A 24,767-nucleotide genomic window follows, 5' to 3' on the forward strand; every position below is an offset into this window, starting at 1 on the left:
TCGCGTTTCGAAATCCGTCAGAAAATGACAGGTTTTTTTGACAGTTGTAGAAAAAATAAAATAACTTTTCTACAACTGTCAAAAAAACCTGTCATTTTCTAACGGATTTCGAAACGCGAAGTACTAGATTTTTAATCGGTTAATTAATAAGTAAGGTTGCTCTTGACAAGGTGCGCGAAATCGTCAACAGTGAAAAAAGTATTTCGCGCACGGGACAAAGTTGAACTTAAACAGCAAATTTAATTAACAATCTGTTCAGTTGTAGAAAAAATATTGTATATAACGCTAGCGCGAAGTTATTTCGCGCATTTGACTGATATTTTAACTCGGCTTCGCCTCGTCAAAATACCTTCAGTCTCAATGCGCGAAATTGAACTTCGCGCTCTTGTTATATAAATAACTATTTTTTAATGTACCTAATAATAAATTAAAAATAATGGGGACGCTTCCAACTGCGATCCTCATGGAAGAAATTTATTATTTACTATGAATTTTTAATCTTTAGAAATTTTTAATTTGTTTAAATAAAATTGCGTGGTTTATTTATTAAAAAAAACAAAAATAATTGAAATATCTTGATGGGAACGCGGGGGTGGTTGAAACATAACTCTAGAAATTAAATCAGACACCGTTACCTTCTATCTTCAATTAATAGAATCAACACAAATATTTTTGGTACAACACATTTTGTAACGAATCGCCTAACTTGCAATGCTTCTAAATATCAGGTGTTTCATCTACGAAGTGATCACTACAACTGCTAACCTCAAGGCGGAAAACGGGTCTAACCTCGTCAGCCAAAAACCCCCTTACAATCCGGTCTCACTAGCGTTTTATCTCCAAAACGCACATCTTTAACCAAAATACACGCGTTTTTATTTCCACACATCCTTTCGTTCACGTTCGCTATGAAGCGGTATATGTATGTGTACAGTTTCCTATGTTGATGAACATAATACAAATTCAGCACCCCGCTCCATTAAACAAAACTAAATGGAGGAATTGTTTCTGGTTCTCTACCTTAAGTTACTCAATCACTTATTGTTTTTATTTTGTGTATTTCTTTCTTTTTCCACTTACACCCCAGTCCCACTGTTTCCTTGTTTTTGCAGTTCACTTTCGCCTTGGTCATAGTAACCATTGTGTTTATTCTTAATTTACCTTCGCTTTTATTTTTATGTAAACTTTTATATTTAAGGTCCTGAATCGCCGTTGAGCGAAGATTACTCGATACCCAACAAAAGCACCTACGGCAAATGGAAACGACGCAAAGGTCCAGCGCCCTCGCGCCCGATTCCACAAAGGAGACACATCAATCCTTTACCGATTGGCGAGATTAAAAGAGAACTAGAATTCATAGAAATACAACAGCAGGGCTTGGAAAAACAGGGAGTTAAACTGGAGCAAATTATTCGGGAGAAATGCGAAGGGCCCAACGAGCAATCCAACACGACCCTCTCCCCTGAAGTTGACGATTTAATTTTGCAGCTTTTCGACTTGGTGAACGAGAAAAATGATTTGTTCCGTAAGCAAGCGGAACTGATGTATTTGTAAGTATTTTAGCTTTTGATAATAATGACGTTATTCGACTCTTACTATTGCAGACGCCGACAGCAAAGATTAGAGGAGGAGTATGCAGATTTAGAGTATCAAATTCGTTGCTTAATGTTACAACCGGAAATTAACAAGACAGACAGTGACAAGGCTAGAGAAGAGGAACTAATTACTCGTCTTGTCGAGGTCGTGGAGAGGCGGAATGAAATAGTTGAATGCTTAGAAATGGATCGAATTCGGGAGGCGGAAGAGGATGATAGCATAAATAACCAACTGACTTTATACACTCTGAAGCGAGAGGATCTTACTGCGAAGATGAAGGATGACCTAAAGCAAAAGAAGAAAAAGAAAGATAAAAAATTTAAACTAAGAGGTTCAAAAAAGACTGATGCGGATAAAGACGTCGACGAATCTGAATGTTCTACTGTCACTATCATGAAAGAAAAAAAGAAAAAGAAGTTTAGTATTTTTTGAAAATTCAGTTTAAGTAGAATGCTCAATTTTTATTTATCGACTTTTATAGCATTTCTGTTCTTTTTTACTTGTAGGAAATTTGGTTACTTTTTTGTTACAAATAATGCAATTTAGTTTTTGTGTGCAAATTGTATTTTTCTAAATGTACACAACTCCTGTGATTATGTAGAGCATATATCTGAATACAATTATCTGTAATATAGTCATTTGGATTTTTTTATATGAGTATGTGAGAATATAAAGAGGAAGCTTTGAACAAGTGACGAAGTCTCACTTTTTTAGACGGTTACGCATATCATAAGAAAATTCGATCTTTCCTTAATAAAGCAGTGAAAACTGTTTTGCAATATCTCTCACCGTTTTCGAATAATAAATTTTTAAAGTTACCCCTGCAAATTCAATTTTTGACATAAAAACTTGAATATCGACTAGGTAAGCCCTTGGAGCAAAGGGTCAACTATGGTATGGTACCGTTGTACTCCAAATTCGACGTAGAATCCGAAAATGGAAAAAAATGGGGGCTCCCTATTTAAAATAAAGTTGATGGCTACTTCCGGTATTTGCGGAAGTGGCGCCATCTTGAAAATATTTTAGTTCAATTCATCATGTGTCAAAACCCTTAAGGTTCTCCATATCTTTCTAACTGACGCTTGTCAAGAATGCCCCTATATAGACTCGTGGAAATACGTTACATCTCGAAACTGTACCGGGTGACCCAATAAGACTTTTCCTTGCTGGAAAACATTTTCAAGTTCTAAAAATGAACACCAGAGGGCGTAACTGCTATTTTCTTTAAATTTCGCATAATAAACTAAAAAAATGTTTTTCACATTTTTAAATTTTCGTAAAAAAAAGAAACTGTTATTTCAAAAACAAAAATGGTATGGGGCGTTCAATTGTTTTTGCAATAACCTGCTTTAACATTTTTATGGTTTGACCGATTTTAATAATTTTTATATCGTTGAAAAGAGCATTCCGTGGGCAATAAGAATCAATCAAAATATAGTTAATTTAGTTGAATCCTTCTCCGCCACGGGATTAGTTTTGACACCATGACCCACCCTAAAAAATCAAATGGAATGGTATGACTTTTTCTTTATAAAAAATTAGCCAAATAACATTCAAGGAGGCCAGTGAAAACCGTTTTTCAATAATCGTTCGTTCGTTCCTAACCTCAAATATTGGGAAAATGAGATTAATGGATTTTGGAAGTTTATTATGCGAAATTTAAAGAAAATGCAATTTTAAAATTTAAGATGGCAGTTACGCCCTCTGGTGGCCATTTTTAGAATTTGAAAATATTTTCCAGCGTTTACCCAATAATTTTGTTTACCCCTAAGTCATAAAGAGAAACGGTTCCCGAGATATATGGCCGAGGAACAGTCTTATTGGGTCACCCGGTACTGTCCGACAATGTAATAATCTTAGACTATGAAAGAAAGCCTTCTCTAAGAGGTAAAGGTAATAATTTCGAAGCTTGTTATACAGGGTGTCAATTTTAAAACTTGCAGTCGGTCATGTTTTCCAAACTAAAGAAGATACTGAAAATCGCGCAAAACCGTTTCGGGGGTATCGAGGGAGAACCAGAATGACGTTATTAGAGACAACACCCCTAAACCCCCCAGCCCTCCCCCCCCTCTTCAAAAATCCTAAATAGCAACTCCATACTTGTAACACATCGTTGGAAAGGTACTGAAAAATGCTTTCCAGTGGTACCAATAAAGTCAATATTCATTAAGACAATTTAACAAAAATTTAATAATTAACAAAAAAAACTAAATGTTGGTATTGAGGGATTTATGGCAAATTGGCTAAGAACTTCAACCTGAGCTGCTTCATTAAGCAATCTTGGTTGATTTCTTTTTTTATAGGGGTTGCCATTTAGGATTTGTGAAGTGAGGGGGCTGGGGGTTAAGGGGTGGGGAGGGGGGGTTGTCACTCTTAATGTCATTCTGGTTCCCCTCAATCAGTCAGTATAGTTCAATTTGTTTTAACTTTGTAACGAAGCACCTGTTTTGCGCCCTGGAGTTGTGACCACAGACCACACCGTATATTCGTGGAGCGCTAGCTTTGCTGATTACCCGGTATCGAAAAGCGTTGAGACGGAGAGTGAGTTCTGTGCTACCAGTAAAAAATAAAAGGAGAGAAGAGAACCTTACATTAAAAGGGGTCGAGACGGAAATGGAAAAGAAGGAAGTTATAAGAGTGGGGGGAAACGCGTCATTATTGGGAGTGGTGTAATAAAACAAAACTGACATCGTCTCTTCTGTAAGTATTTAAGTCAAGACTCGAGTCAACATCACTGACCAGCGCAAAGGAAGTAATATTTGATGACGACTTCCGTCGCGTTCTACCCACCACCGTTATATTCTCTCGTCTTATGTTTATTCGTAGAGGTTCTGTAATTTTTGTTTATTGTACCGCCGCTAAGCATGTAAGTTTTGTAATGAATGAATCAGGATTAAAACCGTTCAGGGAGGAATATTTGGATTGATTTAGTGGGTTACCAGTTGTCCCATATTTTTCCGATAGCCACAGGCCGAGTAATTAATTAAAAACCGAATTAATTTGAAGCGCATTTTGCTAAGTCATGTTGTTTTCATTTCCGATTCATTAATTTTCTCAAGAGGTAATAAGCTCTTCTTCCTCTAATTATGAAAAGGAGGGGGGGGGGGGGATTTTTTGTACGTTTTTCCGCAATTGTCTTCCGCAGAAACCGCTAAATTAACTGTGACTATTTGCTTTTCTTCTGCTAGGAAATTTGTCAGTTGGGTTTTAAATTTTGTTTTAGTTTTGCCGAAGTGACCGCCGCCATCTGCTGGAACCGCATAATGCCTGGAGCGATTGAGTCTACACCAGAGGCTACCGAGGCCCGAGTTCGCGCGTTGCTTTAAATGCAAATTTTATTTCTATTTTGATTTGTTTGAGATTGGCCAGTTATTATAGATTTCATTTGATTGTTTAAACGCATTTAGAGTGAATGGCGATTTCAATTATTTATGTACGAATCTGCCTTTTTTGGGGTAATTAACTTTTTCGCCCGTGCAAAGGAAGATACCGAAATGATAGAGATACTTTTCGGCATTCCTCTCGAAATACAACTTTTTAGTCGAAGGTTACCATATCCAGGACCTTAAGATAGCTTTTGGACTAGAGAAGGTCCGGCTAAGTAACAATGTGTATTTCATGTTCTCATGTGTCAAACTTTGAACTCGAGTTGAAAAACTTCACTTCTGTATAGTTGTACAAATAACTATTTTACCTTTCGGGCATTCATCCGCTGCACAATGTTCACACGCAAAACCGTCTCCTTCTTATACCTCCATATTTCATAGAACATTTGTATAGGCAGGTACTTCAATTTTCAAATCTTTTAATCATCTAAACTGATCTCCCATCAAATTCTGACGGCGTTTAGGATGATCGGGGCATCTGTTTTTTGTTGTTGTAGACGAGGTTGTAGAGAAAACATTATTTGATAAAGCACAGATTGATAAATGATCAACAAGGTACAATGGGTAGGATGCATCAAAATCTCCCAGCGTTGTTATATTCATCATCGATTCGCTGCAGAAAACGTAAATAGCTCCTTGTACCCAGGGCCGTAGGGAGGATAGTATTTGAAAGAGAAGATAAATTCAGAGTAGGTATGTACGTGCATTTTGATAATAATGTTTAGCTATTTTTCCAAATTTTGGAGGGAGTTCAAACCTGAAACACTTATAGGCCCCTATGATTCCCCTTGGCGGTCTTGGCCACGACGCCCAAATATACCATAAAAACTGCCAAATCATTTCTTTGTGAAGGACGCTTAATCAATAGATACATACCTAAATTGTAAGTTTGTCGACCAGCTTGGTTATGACCTTATCATATATACACGATCTAAGGCTATGACCAAGAACTTCCCTGGTTCAAATCTGGGTTCCAACGTGGACGTTTTGAAGACCGGTTGCGAATGGTAGAACAGGTACTGCCGCCCCCCCCCCCACTCAAAAAATGAAAGCAAAACAAGCCAAAATAATGGAAGAAGAAAATAAGCTTCGGTACCAATAAATTAAAGAAGGCGAAAGACAACTTATTTATATATATTTTTGATTTATTAATCTACAATTCTCTTATATCATTGGCCTATTAACAACTGCCTATTAATTTAAAGGACTAAGGGACAATAATCATCTCTCTCATCGACCTTAATTAATTATGCAACTTTTATATCTGCTGTTTAAAATAAGCAATTAATTAAAGTCATACAATTGAGATGTATACGTATTAAACATAACAAATATCGACTAGCCATGATTACAAAACTATATACATCACTAAGCACTCACTGTCTGTTTTCATGTGTACATAATATGAACATTATTCCAATTAATTTATCTAACGACAATGAAAGACTAATCAATTAAAAATAGCTTCATAAATCACATCGCATATAACTCTTGAATAACATGGCATATTGAAATGGAGTATTTCTTGAATACTTTAATGCAAATAGGTACATACTTTGAACCTACGGAGAGGTTCTGCAAAACACTGTGTGAAATCGGAACATTAATGCCTAGGCTCTCTAGGTATATACACAATTACACAGTAGCGCTGTTGTTATCATTATTGTTGTACAAAACCTCAAGGCTGCTTAGTTTATAGCGTTTTACAGACTAGTCGTCGAACTAAATGTGTTGCCCAAATACAACGGAAAGATTTTATTAGGCCACATTTTCAAGTAAGTATGGTAACGCTGTTATTAAATTTTCAAATTCTACTAACAATTCCACACGCTACTCTCTAAATTCACTGTGGAAAATAAGCACATGTTATCACTGACTATTTTGTCACCTTAACTGATATCATAAACGCACGTTTGCGAAAAAGTATTCCAAACAAGAACAGTTTTGTGATCTTACTAGCAATAAATAAGTACAATGATTACTGCATATTTGGCAGCCCGATTTCATCTTATTTTGAATTATTGTATCATCGGCAAATACGTACCATTTAAAAAAACATGCAACGAACAACAATTTTTTTAGACACTCCACATATGCTCGAATTGAAATTTACATTGATCGATTCATATTGCGATATCTAATTTGCTAGAAAATCGGGCGATCTGGTGGCAAATTATTTACAACAATTTGATTGTGTATAATAAATAGGTAGGTATGTAAAGACTAGCATATTATAGAAATTCCTGCATTCGACATTTTCTTTGACGCTATTTTGATATTAATGAGCTATTTGTACTGTAGTTTCTTCAAGAATTTGGCGCGCGATTGCCTTTCCGATGACGCGTTTTAAGTTTGCAATATATTAGTACAGTTTTCGAACAGAAAGTCGCAAGAGACCCTTTCAAATAGATGGCGATGGTCAGAATTACACTTAGATGGGTATGATATTCAACTACTGTTTAAGATATCTACCACAAGTATAATTAAAATTACTTGGATATACACGAAAACACCACGTTACATAAACATTACGTAAACACTGTGCGTGTGCTAGTTATACGTGCAATAGAATATTGAAGCTGTATTACCGACTAATATTTATATGACATAACATGCAAATACATCAACTTTTTTTTAGTAAAAGATTAGAAGCTGCACCGCATACTAATCCTTCCACGAATTTTTTTCAATTAAATTGATCTTAAGTTCTAAGCTAACATTCATTATATCGACAATATTGAATGCGTGTGTATATAGATAGAAAACATTTAAATTTTGTAACCCCAGTGTAAATTCTGACTATATACGACTGTGCATAGTTTACAAGTCGTCGAGGAGAAACAATTGCGAAAGAAATCGACATCGGATAAACTTAAAGGGCTCACAAGTAAGCTCCCGATATTCGATCTAGTCTCGACGATTGCTCATCCTTTCCGCGCATGTAACATGCAGGTCGCATTTGCGCCCGGGGCCGCCGCGACAAAATTCTAATTTTGAATTTCGTGTAGCATCGGAAACGTACCCGCCGCCAAAAACTTGGTCGAACTTCAAAAGTCGATCGATTATAGTAGTGAGCAAATAACTGAAGTGAGGAATGCGGTAGCAGGATGTATTAAAGATAACCAAGAGTTGCATATGTCTTGACAAAAGGAGCGTCCACTTTGCATGTCTCCCTGTGGAGCAAAGAAGATCAGTGTATAGCTCACATATGTGCACTGATGATAAGTGCTAGTGCGACGGTGCGTGGTGTTAACTTACTCGTCTTCCCACGGGCACACATCGTTACTCTTTGCCTCGGGTTCTGGACGGGATTCGGTTTCCAACGGTGTATCGCTACTTGCCGATTCGGCGTCCGGTTCGGCAAGAGGAGCCAACGGGAGACTGAGACTTGACTCTGCCTCGTCGTCTTCTTTGTGCTCAATCGAATCTGCCACTGTATCGTCTGTCACTGAACTTACACTTATAATGGGAGCGTTCGCGCCGGTAACGGAGCAAGTTTTCGTAAGACTACAACTCTTTTTGAAAGTTTTAGTGGAAGTAAATTCCTCGGTTTTATTGTCCGTATCACTAGCAACTGCAAGGGAGACTGGCGCGGCAAAAACCGCAGGGCTGCTCTCCTCAAAGGAAGACACCGAAGGCCTGATGTCGGAATGCCTTATTGGCACCGAAACGGATGCACGACGTTGTTCTACGAAAGAAACTGTCGACAGCTTTCTACTTGACTGGCCACCATCCAATGTACTCTGCTGAGTAATTCCACACGTGCGTCGGAATCGATCGGACACCTCAGTTACGACCGCACTTATATCCGATGAGGAACTACACGAATCCATTTGCGACGAATTCTTTCTAGAATGTGGTTCCGGTGTCACTTCCCAAGGGCACACGTCTTCCGACGTCGAAACGCTCGCCACGACCGCTACACTCGGCGGCTTCTTAATCCTACACGAAGATTCCGGATCGGTTCCTCCGTATTCGTCGTTAACTTCCGCCCTATAAAAGTCAAAACATTAGCAAATCACGAACCAATACTGCGACATTTGACCAAATTTATATATGAGAAAGGTTTTGGGTGCAACAGTATCATTGTGCGCAACAAAAATATTAGTGATAGATAATAGAGACATCTGTAGAATAGATATAGGTGACGCAAGCAACACAGTACTCTGGAACATTCCACAATTTAATAATGCGTATTTAATAATCATGCAATACCGGATTGAATTATGCTGGTTCAGATCTGAACTGGACGTTACGCCAGTCACTTCCCGTAATGCAATCCAGCATCGAGGCGAAAAAGAAACAAATAATCTACTGAAGAATTCTATTCTTCTAACAGTCTTAGGTAAAGTTTTAATCGACACATTTTAGAAAGACAATAGCTCGAATTAGTCAGAATACAACCACGTTTCAATGGCCAAAAATGTTATTCTTAAGGCCATCAAATTCTTTCAACATAGATTTGAGGTATGGAATTGTATTTTGTGTTTTTGTATGCATTTAATGCCGCTCACAAAATGTGCATAGAAATATTTATTGTAAAAACTAGATTTTCCCCCGTGACCTCATCGGTACGGTATGATACAAATCACTTGCGCATGTATCGATCAGTACCTACTCGAAATAATCGAATGCGATCTCAACGAAAAAATAAGTTAAAAAAAAATCCTATAATCTGATGAGGTCAAATTATGAATCTAAACCATCCGGGGTCACACAGACATAAAAAATTTCATGAAAAACCTTCTGGGAGACTTTTGAAAGTGCTGAATATGATTGAACATAACTTTTGAGCTTATTCTTGAAATACCAAGCATTCTAAAAAGTACTGCTTATTATAATGTGGAAAGTACTTTTCTGGTCGATCACATTTACACCACATTTTGTTCTATTGTGTTCTAGAATAATCTCTGGTCTGTTACTCGTTTCATCAATATCTGCTTTATCGTCCATTGTCTATAATAAAATCACACTTTCTTTTTGTTAGCGACATATTGGAATCGAGAAGATCCAATGGGACGAAATCTATTCGAAAGGAACTCTAGAGGTATTTTTCTTTTTTCCACTGTACCGGTCAAGCTGTTTCATTTTCAAGAGGAAATTGAGGCAAAAGGTAATTAGTGTAGGTAGTAGTTATCCACTGTCATATTCCTATCGAAATTCCTTATAGGACCTCAACCTCTTTGTTTACTGCAATAATGTAATCGATTGCCGATATGCAGGAGCAGAGCAATGCCATTTTGATTTGCAGCCGGTCCGTGTGGCGCAGTTCAGTTCAAGCTGAAGTGTGGTGCTGAGGGTCCCTGGTTCGAATCCGGGTTCGGGCAAGGATATTTGTAAATGTATAGTGGGTGCGGTTGGTAGAGCAGCCTCAGCTGAAACCCCGGCCACTCAAAAATAAAGGCAAACTAAAAAAAAATTAAAAGAATTCCATAACTGGTCGTTCTAAGGAGGACCACTACCAGTCCTATTGATGGGTGTTGTCTAAAACAATAGCCGCCACTTGCGTAAAAATCCCGAAGATTGAAAAAACGTTTGTGCTGAACATGAGTCATCACCTTGCAATGTCGCAAACTGCCATACTGTATGTACCTCTAACTGCGCACACCTCACCGTTGGAAACGTCGCTTTCCGTACCGGTTCGCGAAGGAAGAAGTCTATAACTGCATGATTTTGCTATAGTCCGTCTCACCTACACTTCTCTTATGGTCAACAACGATGCCAAATGTCATTAGAATACGATTTGTAGAAAATGGGCAGCCCAGGTTCGATTTCCGGCCGATGCAGAATTTTTAAAATTATTATATATTGTTTAGCATTTCTACATTTCGCCATACCACAGATATTCACAAACAACCGATTGCTAACCTTATGCATTTAAATCATAACACATTTAGCGCCCTCTGTTGAGCAGCAGTATAAACATGTACAGCAAAATTACGCTTATGGATTTATGCATTAGATGTCGCTGCAAAAAATATAAAGCGAATGGGTAGCTCCATTCTTGAATTAAACAATGGTGGGCAAACTGTCATATCATATCGCTGTATACCAATAATACCAATAATAAGGAATTCGAATTGTGCAAACTTTAGCGCTTTAAATTTTTTGCAGCGACATTTAATTCATAAATTCGTAAGCGTCATTTTACCGGTTCAAACATGGTTTAAAGGGTATATGTTTATACTGCTGCGAAATAGAGGGCGTTTTTAAATATACCTAAATAAAGTCACTGGATATAGAAAGTACCGCAATCATCCGCCATTTTTTATCAAATTTGCTGCCAACTTAAAAAAATTGACAAATAAAATCTGAATAGCTGTCATTTTTTATAACCTAACTTCATACTACTGTCATGTTTTATAAAAATATATACAGATATCTCCAGACAGGTGGAACAATCCCTAATATTAAAGTTACTAGAATCTGGTAACTTCCGCCATTTGTGGGCAGAAATCATGCGCTCTCTCTAACACACGAGCCCAATGGATTGCGGTACTTTCTATATTTAGTGACTTTATACCTAAATTAAAGTCCCTAGATCACTAAAGTAACGCGAATAGCAGCCATTTTGGCTCAGTTTTGGAACCGCGAAATTTAAAATTGAAAAACAGTTGAAAAGTATGTATAAAGTACGTATTTTGTAGTGCGGATACTTGGATAGGGCAAGTTTTGTGAGCGATTCACATCACAAGAAAAATGGAGTTGTTTCGCTTTTTCAATCGTTTCACCACTCCACATAAAACCCTTGTGTGTATCCAATTCTAAATATTTTAATTGATCTTCATTGAAAGTTTTAGAAAAATTGTCTTCACTTCTGAGTAATTTCTTTTTTCGGCTTCTATTTTCTTGCAAAAGTGCCTAGATGCGCTTCTCTAATGAATTAAATGGTTACCTACATCAGTAGTGTCCTAAATGTACAGATAACTATTTTATTATAATATAAAACAACAAATGTCAAACCTGACGCTAGGTGTCAATTGTCAAATGGCCATTTTGGCTCAATTAGCAGTTTGTTTTTGTCTAATATCTGGCCTAATGAATCGCGTTACCTTAGTAATCTAGGGACTTTATACCTAAATGTGTTACCCATTAAATACATAAGGTTGGCAATCTGTTGTTTTGTAGGTATATTTGTGGTCATACCACGAACTTATAAATTAAGATGAACTGCTAATGCTGAATTGACAAATGACACCTACATGGGGACAGCCATGATGTGCACTCATTTGGCGCGAAATTCAAATCAACTAATAAACAAGCATTACCCTCCTATGATCTACCACAACCCTCTATAATTACAAGCCGTGCTGAGAATTAGGGCAACACTGCATGGTAGGCCGATTTCCTAATTCAACTTGACAGATTTCAGGTGTATTTTATATGTGTTTTGGGTGTAATATTCCTATTCACTAGTTTTAACAGAGCGAGATTGCATAAATTTGTGTTACTCCGTATGGAATCAACAGAAATTATTATTCAGGTAAGTTGCTAAACGAAATATATCGATTTGTTGTCATAACCTCTAAAGCAGACTACTCCTTACTGGACCCTTTAGGCCTTTACAAGCACTTGTATTTGTTCAAAGTACCTGTACAAGCTCAAATATGACCTACACACTACATGGTACGTAAGTACGGTAAGTGTTTATCGTGAAAAAACACAATTAGTTTGTATTTCAGGTATTCTAGCACGGACATGTCAAGTCGATTTTCTGAAGGAACCGTTCCAGGAGTTCACGGTACGGGAATTTGAAGTCTACGGTGCTCCCCTCCGTACCTAGACCCACTGGAGTAGCGACTGGCTGAAAGTTTGCCATTCCGAATCACACCTGGTCGTTGATAAAACCTCGCTGATGCAGAGCGATTTACTGTCCTTTTGCCGAAATTAAGTGCTCAAGCGTGTGCTTTACCTCGACCTCTTTCGACAGAAGTTCACCAATTTCGTAGATCTCGATGGAAAACACATTATAATGCATTTACCAATTTACAGCGTTCCGAATTTTAAAGTCAAATAAAAATGTTATTATCCATTTTTGTAAATAAATAAAATATATGTAGGTACAATTGTAAGCTGCCTAAGTATCTTTCTTCTGTATTAAAACCACCAAGGCGAAACACAGGAGAGAGGAAAAATGCAATTTTTCAAGAGAAACAAGACGCCATTAAAACGTGAATCGGCTCACCGATTGACTTTCGAACAATGTTGCCAAACTTCTCAGCATGGCTTGTAATTATAGACGGCTGTGGATCTACGTTAACATCACGTTTTCTAAATAAATTACTGTGACACATGTCATTTTCCAAGGCTGCAATAGTCTCAAAACTTGAGCACTAGGAACAATCCCCTAGAAAATAACTAAAATGTGCACATCATGGCCGCGCCCATGCTAGGGCCATTTCTACCTCTATGCAACTGTTTGATCAGCAGTCAATCTTAATTTATAAGTTCGTGGGTTATAGGTACTAATGATGATCGTTGATGTAGGTTGGCAAATGGATGAATGCGCGCGGAAGGTTTCCAATTTAATAAAACACTTCCCGAAATTCCCACCGGAACGGGAACGGGGAAATACAGGCAAAAAAAGACGAGATTTTACGTTTTATAGTTGAAACTGCGGAAGATAGAGACTTCTACATTTAGAACGTAGGTTTCTTCGGGAGCGAAAATGTGTACACTTCCAGAAATTCCCACGAGAACGGGAAAATAGGTACACGGCATTGACTAATAGGCGATACGAAATCGCCGAGCACGACTATTAAAAAACAGGATTATGAGTTTTATGGAATTAGCAGCCTCTACGGTTCTGTTAGCACATACGAACTCTTTTTGATGAAATTTTCCTTAATCGCCTCGCTCCTAGAATTGCCCCGGGTGTGAGGCGATCCAATCACAGACCGCGTCCTGTACGTGCTTCTTCATGGTTCCAAAAACGTGGAACGGCGACATTTTAACCATGGTGGCAATCTTGTCCTCTTTGATGAGTCTGTTGGCCTTTATAGCTTCAACCACGCGCGCAAATGCATTCATCCGTAATCTTCACACTGGATTACCCTGGTCGCGCATTGTCGGGATTTACCAGAATCGTGCCGATCACATTTTGACTATAGTGTAGCTGAACCTGTTGTCAGTGCACATAGCAGCTTCGTTTCATTCAATTCCCAACACACGAAAAGAATCCTCATAGCAGTAAAACGCAACCTATAGGAGTGCTATTCGTACTATCTAGTCCGAGCCGGCGACTATCGCGCTGCTTGTAATGTATATTGGTTGTGATATACAAGGGCAAAAGAATGCAAAAAGATTAAGATATACAGGATGTTGCATTAAAAAATACCAAAATCTCAGAAACAGTGGCCCAAAATGATTTTTACTACGCCACTGGATTCAATGTAAAAAATAAAATAGACAGATTTTACACTTTTTCTATCCCAAAAAGTCAACCTTTTCGTTTGACCCTGTGTCTGAGCAGCGTAACAAATCAGTGTCTATCTTTAAAAACAACTGAGATACACTGCAGTCGACCAAAATGTGACACACGGTACATACCTATGTTCTTAAATGTTTCTGGATTTTTACAAATTAAACGTGGTTATACTTATTCCAAAGATTTCGGCTAACGTTTTGATGTATATATGTTTTTAAAAAAATACTTTACCATGGACTACAAAAAAAAATAAGTTCAGAAGTAACAGAGTGAACAGTTAAAATCTCTTGAAACAGCAACGAAGGCGGGTACACAATAACACTCGATAATACATTATTTATAAAGGTTTCCAAAATTCACATTTAATTGCGTGACAGAGCGTGAACAGCTGCCAGTTCAGGCAAGGGTTCAAGAATACATCGACGATACAACACCTAAAATGAGTACAATGATTGTAGGCGCTCGCACTTACGGACTTGGTAGTGGTGCGCTCGAGCCCTTAGACTGGCTTGGTAGGTCACCCCTGAAAGTGAAGCATGACTTGACTGGCTCTAAAAGTTTCTCTTTTGGCATTGCACATCGCGCAAGGATGTACAGGGTATACAGTACAAAATGTGCCCTAACCCTTTTTTTAGATTGCGGATACAAATAGCGCGCCGTTAAAGCTCATGCGCCGTGCAATGAAAGCCGCCATGTTTATTGTAATATACCTGTATGGAATATCGCTGAGATTACTTTGAGAGTGCGAGTGCGGCACGCGCGTGTCCCTTACGCCGGAAATAGCCAATTCGTGTGCCGATCCCGACAAGCTTCGATCGCTTCCCCTGCGTTTTGAAAGAGCGCCACAGCCGACGATGGTAGTTGGAGGTGCTTGCTGTTGCAGGAGAGAAGGATTTGGTGCGCTACTGGTCGATGCTTTCTTTTTCGTCGGACCAAACCCGAAAAACCTGCAAACGCGCCATGAGAACGGCTGAACAGAAACGCCGTGTACTTGCCGTTTCTTTTGAGAAGGTTGAATACCAGAAGCAAGAAGGCTTTTATAATACTCCGATCTAATAAACCTCGGATAACAATCTTTCTTCAATAATAAAGTGTAAACGTGTTCTTGAGCCGCATCAAACGTAAATCTACTGGGAGATTTCATCTCCTGGTGTACCTTCTCCATTGTTTTTCCGTCGATATTAATTTCGCAAGGAGCGCCAGGTGCCAAAAACTCACTAGATTTGAGAAAATAATTAAAGACCTTTGGAGGAAAAGTACTCACTCAAAAATTTCGCTAACTTTTCGTTGTATTTGAGACTGAGAGGAACGGCGCAGATCATTGACCGCCATCCAAAACCGTATGTTTTCGTGACTGTATTCCTTTCTAAGATAATTCGTGAACTCCTGGATACCTGTTGGATCCGATACTAATTCCTCCATTGATAAACCCCACCTTCTAACACGCTTTTCCGTTGGTATTTCAACTCTAAAAACAATAACGGCGATGAGAACACGCGAGAGATCGCTTACATTTTCACTTACAAAGGACTGTTGAGTTGCCAGTACGTTAGATCTTCGCTCACCCAAGGATTCGAGGGTTGCGTGTTTACAATCAAAGGATCGTATTCAGCATATGTCTCAACGTGTTGCATCATACTCTCTAGGGCTTGCGATACTTTCACTCGCGTCCTTAGTAAACTATTCTTGAGCAACTCAACCTATAAATAAAAGAAGTGGGTAACGTATAGATTTGACTTTTGATTGACTAATCAAGGGAAACGACGAGGGATTCCCGTTTCCAATAATTCGCCAATTTTCGCAAACCCGTTTTCAAATGAACGAGATAAGTTAATGCGATTTATATCTGCTCGCAACGACCGTCGGAATATAAATTTCTCATTTTATTTCTATCAAATTATACTAACCTCTCTTTTGCAATCCTCAATGGTCCTTTTTCGCACTCTCGATCCATTCCTACATCTATTGGGCACGGGGCATTGCTCCAAGGAACTCACCATTCCAGGTGGAGGTCGATGTATACGCCAGTACGCTCTCTCTTGGGAATCACTAACAATTTTATCTCCTTTCTTTAACACTTTCGCCAATTTAACCTGAAAGTAACAAATTGTAGAATGTGGGTACGCAAACACGGCCCTTCGACCTTTTTCTTTGTCGGCCTTTTAACCGAAATTCTACGTAAAATTTTCACCATCTTTACTAAATTGTCGGTGAAGGTAAATGAAGATCAAACACTTGCGGATGCGCTTATTGCGATAAATGTTTATCGCAGAATTAGGAACAAGATATAAATGTGACGTAAGAGTTTGCCATGTGGTTGTAACATCCGAACTGTATTAATTTAAAACGGAAGTCATTCGCTAATAATGATTCATATATGAAATTGGCGGCGCGCGGCGCTCTAGAAAGCAATTGAAGCTTTCCTCTGTTCATGCTTTTTCAAAATTTATTTCTTAATGAATTGTCCGTATTTATTTACTTGAATTTTTCTGGATTGTTTCTATTATTTCTGAATTCTTTAGTTGTTCACAAGTTTTTTTTAAATATTTTTAATTTTCAAAATTTTCTACCATTCAATTTTTGGAATTTGTATGCTACCAATTTAAATCTTGAAATTTTTTTGCCGACAGGAATACTTTTTTTTACTTGACTTTTAATTTTCAAAAAAATTGAATTCTCAATTGCAGAGTAACTTATTTGAGGTTACCGAATCTTCCAATTTTTTAAATATTTAGAACATATTCACATTATCTAGTTTTGTTAATTTTTTTGATTTGTTTTTTTCAAATGTGTCTAATTTCTCTAAATTTTTATAATCAATTGTCTTTCTGGAATTGTTGCTATTTTTCTGGATTTCCCAAACTATTTCAATGTTTGGATTTTTAAATTATTTTTTGAACTTGCACTTTTGTGTGCACTTGCAGGATTATCATTATTTTTAAATTTTCGTTGGTTATCCCGAATTTTATTTTTTATTTTATTATGCACATTTGAAATTTTTTTAAAAAATTACAAATTATTTTGAATTCTGTGAGTTTCGATTTTTTTCAAAATCTTCTAAAACGGTTTTTTAATTTTTCGATTCAATTTTTAAATGTTTTTAATTTTTCCGCATTATATAGAAATCTCCGAAAACTGCATTTTTGTTTTTTTTACAATTGTTGCGCATTTATGAAGTTTTCCATTATTTGAATTTTTACGAGTTTCTTGATCACCTAGTTATTATTTAATGTTTTCTGATGTATCTTTATTTTTCCCAAATTCGAATGTGTACACTCCTAGTAATTTTTTAAATGTTCTGAATTTTTTGAAGTTTTCTAAATGAATTTTCCGTATTTAATAATATTGTAGCGAACATTTCAGAAATCTCGATGGATATCGAGGCGCCATGAAAGATTAGTCATCGGCGATAAAGAATGAAGGCTGATGACATACTCTTTCCCGGAAATGTCACGTGTTTTGCTCTAGCTCAGGGGTCGGCAATCTATTGAAACAGAAGAGCCAAAAATTACAACTTATAACATTTCCCAGTTTTGAAAGAGCCACAAAAAAATTTTGATTTAATATTATAGTATTTGGCTATATACAGGGTCCTGCAACAATGCGTCGGTTTTTCCTACATAGCTGATACCTGGTAAAAAATATTGGTGGTTGCGGATCTACAGAAATTATTTTTGCATGTACAGGGTGTCCCATTTTTACGATGTCAATAAATAACTGATCTTTTTAAATAGAATATCCTGCATATTTTTACTTGTTTCAATGCCATTTGTTCAAACTGCTATAACTATTCTTTTTCAAATGGAACTACTACTGTTTTATTTCGCTATTCGATTGTCTTTTGCGTTCTCTTCAATGTTTATAAGGGGTGCCCTGTGCTTAAACCCCGCAGTTTTTATGTTATTCAATATTTTTCACAAAAGTACCTACTCATTAATTAATTACGTGTTTATACATCGGAGTAGGCTGCTATAATAAAAAAACCAAAGAATACAAGAAAGTAAAGGTAAACAGGTGTCACAAATTAGATAATTATTTGCTGCAAGTGTACTTTTGATTTGGTAAACAAATAAGATTAATTAAAAAGGCGAATTTCGAACAAATGAAGTAATTTCTTTAGATAAATACGGAGAGCCGCAACTTTATATCAAAAGAGCCGCATGCGGCTCGCGAGCCGCAGATTGCCGACCCCTGCTCTAGCTAGAACATTCGAATAGACTCGTGTACACTCGGGTTTATTATATAAGTAAATGTAATATGAATAATTATTTTGCTCTAGAGTTGTGGTTTTTTTTCTTTTTCTTTTTATAAAATTAATAAAACAACAACAACCCCTCAGGCCTAGCCTCAGACGGGCATAATGACCATGAGTACGTCTCTTACATTAATTTTCATTTCTATTGTATACCTACGTTGTAGTTTCTGTTAATAAAGACTTTTATTATTATTATTATATTGTTATTATAAGTACATGGAATTTCGTTTCAGAACAGTTTCAACTTCGATGCGTTTATGTTATGTTATAAATTGTAAGTGATAAATAATATTTACTGTTATAAATTAATCCATTTTAAGACTGTTATAAATTTATTGTTAATTGTCAATAAATAAAACCACGTAATTAAATTTACGTTACAATATTTAAATCTGTATTCTTTTTAGTCTGAATTTTGTTTTCGAATACTTTTAATTTCCTCTATTACTTACAAGAACTAGTTATCACAAAGATGTTAAATTTAACTAAAACAATCTAACACAGACAATTTAACCTCTTTGTGATAACTAGTTCTTGTAAGTATTTTGTGATATTTTATTGCTTGATTTTACTCTACGATTTCAGTTACCTGATGATGATGGTTATGTCGAAACATGTTGTAAATGTTAAATTTTGATAATATTAAGGAATATATGGGGAAGGTATAAATATTTTCTCATAACGATTACCATTCGCCCCCATTTTGTGCACTTCAATTCCAACGTTATGGACGACACTCATTTCTACCTTTTTATTTCTACGAATTTGTGTTGTGTAAATTTTCTAAAATGTTCAAATGTTTATAATTTGTTTTAAATTTTTTCCTGCGACAGGAAGCATTTTTATATTTGGAATTGGTTGAATGTCACTAATGATGATGAATATTCATGCATTTGAATTCACCGAGTTTCCTATAAAAATTTAAAAAACGTTCAGAATTGAATTTTTTTGAATGTTGTGTATGAATTTTTCTAAAGCTTTATCTAAAACGGTTTAAAGTTTTTCGATTAGATTGTCTATTATATTAATTTTTTTTTGATTTTTCAGGAATATTCCTCGTTTTTTGAACTTTTTAATACTTTTCTTGGAAGGTTCCATAATTTTTTAAATTCTGTTTATGGTTCAAATGTTTTTGATTTATCATTATTTTCCTAAATTCGAGCTTTCCAATTTTCTGAATTTTCCGTATTTTTTAATCATAATATTTTATTGTGCGAATATGCGTAATATTAAAAAATGTCCTGCTTTATTTGTAATACTTTTGTAGTTTTTAGTTGTTCACAGCTTTTATCAAATATTTTTAATTTTTGAAATTAGTGAATTTTTCTCCCGATGAAAAACGTTTTTTATATTTTTTTGAACTGGCTGAATTTATTTAATTCGCTGAATGTTGTGCACATACTTACTGTTTATTTAAACTTAAATTTGTGTACACTTTTCGGATTTTTAATTTATCTAAATAATCAATTCTTTTTCTTTTTACAATTCTTCTGTATTTCCCGGACTTTTTTAACTGAATTTTTTAAATATTATTTGTAGGCTGTTTTCTTAATGAATTTTCCGTATTTTTGTATTTCCAATATTTTTCAAGTCTTTTCAAAGGTATCCTTATTAATTTTTTAATTGACGTTGTGTACGAATTGTGTACAAATTACTGTGAGCTGTTTTGATATTTTTTATTATTAAGTTTTTATAATTTTTCTGAAAAGTCTCCCCTTATATTTGTTTTCCTCCGATAGGAAAAGATGTTTAAACATTTTCGAATTTTCTCGCACTTTCCAAATTGATCATATTTTTCTACATTTTTCTGAATTTTTATAAATTTTCATGATTTTTTAAATTTGATAATTTTTTGAAATATTGAATTGTTACACATTTATTAAGGTAATTGCAACAAGACAACCAATTCATCAAAAGCAAAAACTAGAAGTTGAAAAATTAGCTGCCGTGGTATACCTATACCGGGTTTAACAATTAAGAATGCCAAAGAAATTTGGTAGCAAAAAGACGCATTCTTTCCAAATACATACAGGATTCTAAGTGCATTGGGTCCATGAAGTTAGCAGAACATTGGCGGCACCAATTTTGGGACTAGATGAATTTGTTAGTAGTATATACAGTGCGTTCGAGATAAAAGGTCACCTCAATATCTATTTTATGTGGGGAGATACCAACAGATGTAATTTTATATGTAACATTACGATCTATCTGTTCGCATTTTTAAACTTCCGGAATCACTTACGGTTTAACCGGAAATCGATGCAACTTTTCTTTTTCAAATGCAATACTGTTTTTTTATGCTATTTAAAAAGAGTAATCAATTTTCTGTATGACAACACAAAATATGCATATGGTTGATTTACAAAAAATGAAGAAATTCGTAATTCAACATTTAGAAAATTTATGAAATCTAACATGCCGTGTATCATATCACACAGAAAACACCTACAATAATTTGTTCAATGTTTCAATTTTAAGATTTACTTTTGCACGATACGATCTCCCCGTGTAATGCAACAGGCACCGTGCATCCTGACAGCACACGGCATGCTAGATTTCATAAATTTTCCAAATATAAAATCACGAATTTCTCCAAGGAAAAGAGTTTTAAAAATTGAAATGTGTGGGTGAGGATAAAGCTAATTAAATGAAAAAACCTGTTATCTGTGTGTGAAACAAAACGCTGATTTGCCCTTTATCCAACTCGCAAGTGTCTTCTTTGTCAAATTACAGTAGCGATTTCCTTTTCTATATCTCCAAATTAGTAAAAGTGCCAAAGGCAATAACCATTGGTTTAAATAAATTTTTTTACAAGCGCAAAATTAACTGAAGCACAATGATCGAGTTCACAATTAATAAATGGCCTCAGATAGTTGTATCCCTTTATCGGCGTCCTTTATTTAAAGGCATTGGTCCTTGAAACTTTGACAAGGGAAACTCTAGGTCGAGCATTGTTTACGTTTGACCCTTACAAGTTTACTTCCTAGGTTTGCATGTACCCGATCCTTTTAGATCCCTAATTTCCTTTTGATACCTGGTACGTTTACAAATATCGACGAAATAAATCGCTGAAGGATATTACGTAATGACTACCAATTTACGAAGTTAATTAAAATTGCAATATGTACCGAACAAAATCCCCAAACACGAATTAATTATAAGCACCGACTAAACGAAATTTGATTGGGCAGTTTATTGAATATTAGGAATTAAATGTACTAAACGTTGATTGGGGAACTTTATTGCGTGCCCTTCGAAGTTTGTTAGCGAAAATCATTGTAGAATGTAGGTTACTTGCGGGGCACCCCTCAACGGGATGTATGGGGGTAATAAATTTAAATGAAAAACTCTTATCTTATTAAAATAACGCTGTTAACCACAAAGTGATGTAAAAACTAATTTGCATGCAACGTAAATCCACCGCAGTAAACTTGACTGAATACGAAAAGTTAAACCATTTGATATATACATGGCGGATGGAATGATGTAAACCCATTCGTTTGAATGTATTCCACAAATTAGGAGGGACTCGTTGAAAATTTAAAAGGAATTTTAATTGTTGTAAGAGATTCGGGGCGTTTTAAAGGATTTGCTTTAACAATGGATTTTCGCGTTATTTTATAAGAATGTACCCGATAGAAAGCGTTTAGCGAAGCAAATTGCATTGAAAGTAGGTCAAAAACAATTCAAAAGCTATCCATGTTTAATTAACGTCGTTGAATGGCGATAATCAGTTTTATGAATTTGCATTTCTCCTACACGATTTATTTCCCTTTAAAATGTGTATTTATTTTATCTGACTTGCTTTTACGAAGGTAGACAAGGTAAAAACTGGGTAATACCCACACTCTAGCGAAGTAAACCGGGAGTTAGTTGTAATTAACTGCTAACAACGGGAAAGCGAACACGCCTTTCGTGACCCGAATATAGGTATAAAATTTACTTTGTTTAGTTGGGTTGGGTACTCTTAGAAACGACAAAAATTACAATCCAACCGCAGCACATCGCCATCAAACATGTATTGTTCATAATTAGTAAGTATCACCAGGACTCTTTACATCCACGATTTTCCAAAAAACGACACGCCGCTACTTTAGAATCTCATGGATTTCGTAATTTAAATAAACAGTAAATTTCATTTAAATCACTGTTAGTAATTGTACCCGCACCTCTGTAAGTTTGAGAGGCATGGCATCAAAATATGCTAAACTAGTAGCCGTACAGTAGTGTATGACACGCTTCCCTATATTTCCCTGTAAAATGACTATGATCTTTGACTTTCATATGCTGTAAATGGCTTTAGGACAATGGGACAAGTAGTTGCCTTGTAAAAGGATTAGGATCTAAAGTTTTCATTGGAATTGGATTGATGATTTCGGTAGCAATACTCTAAAGTTTTTTTTAATGAACCGGTAAATGCAATCACTTCATATATCAATCCTAAATCGTGCGTTGTAGTGATGCTGTTGTAAACGGTATATGTATTAGTGTTCTATAATCTTCGAGGTGAGTTAAATTCGCACAATCCTCAAAATATACTTTCTCCCGTGCGACGCGGACGGAGGCACTCATCGGGCGTGTCCCCGGGTGGCAGATAGGGGGATACCCACATAGACACATGAATGATCGTAAAGTGACTCGTCTTTCGTTGTGGGTAGTGATGATTTTAAGTGGTTCGTCGGAGCTAAAACCTAGACCACCGCGGACAACCCTCCCAAGTCAAGGTGTTAGCGACCGTGCCGAGGACTGCGTGGCACTGGGGTGCAGTATCAATAATAATGCCTCTCGAATACCGGGCGATCTCGGAGTGGTGACTCTTTTCCTTCGGGAAGCTGCTCTGGGCAAACGGCTCTGACCAGGTGAGACCGCATTTCCGCACTGCTCTTGGGAATTGTATGGACGATAATCTTAATAAACCTTTTCTGAGCTCCTCGTCAGGGGGAACCAACAAGCCGTACTCCAACTTAAGGCCTTATTCAAGGACCTGGTGGTGGGCCAGCCCCTATATTCGCAAGATGAATAGGACAGAATAACTGCCGTAGTATAGTTAGAAATAATGTAAAACGCGTGTTGCCTGTATCTGTACCGCGGTAGGATCTGTGCAATAATATACAGTCAATCCAACCAACCAAGTCTGTTAAGAGGGCGATGGTTTGGTGTCGCTGTATTTTAGAAGTAACAGTCTGTGTCAATGGTGGTAAATTTAAACGTGAATATTCAATTTGAACTGGAATAAATAACAAAAAAAATTATTTCAAAAACATAATGTTTATTGTACCTACCTGATTCACATTACAGCTTTTGTTTTCTGGTGTGTAAATAAATAATGGTGAGGGTTTTCCAACACGGGAACAAGAGCCATACAATTGGCGATGTGAAAACATTGTAAAGAAGACCTGTTTCAGGCAAGAACCTTGGGTTTACAGAGGACGCATAAGCGGTCTGGGCCTGGTGGAGGATCCTCTTTATTGTAGGAGGGATAGTCAATGAATCGAATCTTAAACAACGGATGATTTCTGTTGTAGGGATTTCTTTGCTCTAAGATTTCAACTGAAAGATGGACGGAGCATGCACTTGGTTGTCTACTCGGCCTATGTCCCATACGACTCGAAAGGGGCTCCACCTACTAGGGAGCTGTCAAAGTTGATAGAGTACCGTCGAAATGGTGGCTTCCCTTTTGTGCTAGGCTATGAGGCAAACGCACACCATGTTGCATAGGGCAGCACGGACACAAACTCGAGAGACGACCACCTTCTGGAGTGCTTGTAAACAACTGATTTGAATGTTTTAAGTCAGGGAGCAACCCCTACCTTCGCCACAGTGCGGAGGCAACAGGTTATCAATCTGACATTGGGCTCCTCTTCAATAGCTCACATGATCACGAGTTGGGCGGTGTTTGATGAGCCGTCGCTTTCAGACATTCTTTTCCAACTATACCGGACATCCCACTGCGGGCCCTGCAGGTTTCGGAATGACGGAATCCTCGATCCACCGACCGGCACTGCTATGTGGCGAAACTGTCAGGCCGGTTTTTTTTTTTTTTTTTTTTTTTTATTTTTTTTTTTTTTTTTTTTTTTTTTTTTATTTTAGCTATTTAAGGGAT

The 24,767-nt window shown here is 36.6% G+C and overlaps 2 protein-coding genes across 2 annotated transcripts; one reads left to right on the forward strand and one right to left on the reverse strand.

Annotated features, from left to right (window-relative positions):
* Positions 1–969: 969 nt before the first annotated feature.
* On the forward strand, positions 970–2,234 carry LOC116182688 (MICAL-like protein 1). Its single transcript, XM_031503229.1, has 2 exons — positions 970–1,550; positions 1,605–2,234. Exons 1-2 carry the CDS (start codon positions 1,543–1,545, stop codon positions 2,026–2,028), a joined length of 432 nt encoding a protein of 143 aa, XP_031359089.1. The 5' UTR covers positions 970–1,542; the 3' UTR covers positions 2,029–2,234.
* A 4,635-nt stretch (positions 2,235–6,869) lies between these two features.
* LOC116182689 lies at positions 6,870–16,603 on the reverse strand. Its single transcript, XM_031503230.1, has 9 exons — positions 16,577–16,603; positions 16,317–16,502; positions 15,934–16,109; positions 15,674–15,877; positions 15,405–15,626; positions 15,120–15,356; positions 14,882–14,932; positions 8,241–8,975; positions 6,870–8,155 (listed from the first exon to the last, which is right to left on the reverse strand). Exons 1-9 carry the CDS (start codon positions 16,601–16,603, stop codon positions 8,095–8,097), a joined length of 1,899 nt encoding a protein of 632 aa, XP_031359090.1. The 3' UTR covers positions 6,870–8,094.
* Between the last annotated feature and the right edge of the window lie 8,164 nt (positions 16,604–24,767).

Source organism: Photinus pyralis, unplaced genomic scaffold (genome assembly GCF_008802855.1).
Source record: "Photinus pyralis isolate 1611_PpyrPB1 unplaced genomic scaffold, Ppyr1.3 Ppyr1.4_unclustered_Scaffold6911, whole genome shotgun sequence".
Taxonomy (NCBI): domain Eukaryota; kingdom Metazoa; phylum Arthropoda; class Insecta; order Coleoptera; family Lampyridae; genus Photinus; species Photinus pyralis.

What these genes read in the sequence shown, in the direction of transcription:
- LOC116182689 (XM_031503230.1), bottom strand. Translation starts at nt 16,603, where the DNA reads ATGGTGAAAATTTTACGTAGAATTTCG. An exon ending in AAATTTTACGTAGAATTTCG is followed by an intron (nt 16,503 to 16,576) that starts GTTAAAAGGCCG and finishes TGTTACTTTCAG; the next exon opens with GTTAAATTGGCGAAAGTGTT. An exon ending in CTCAGCGATATTCCATACAG is followed by an intron (nt 14,933 to 15,119) that starts GTATATTACAAT and finishes CTTCACTTTCAG; the next exon opens with GGGTGACCTACCAAGCCAGT.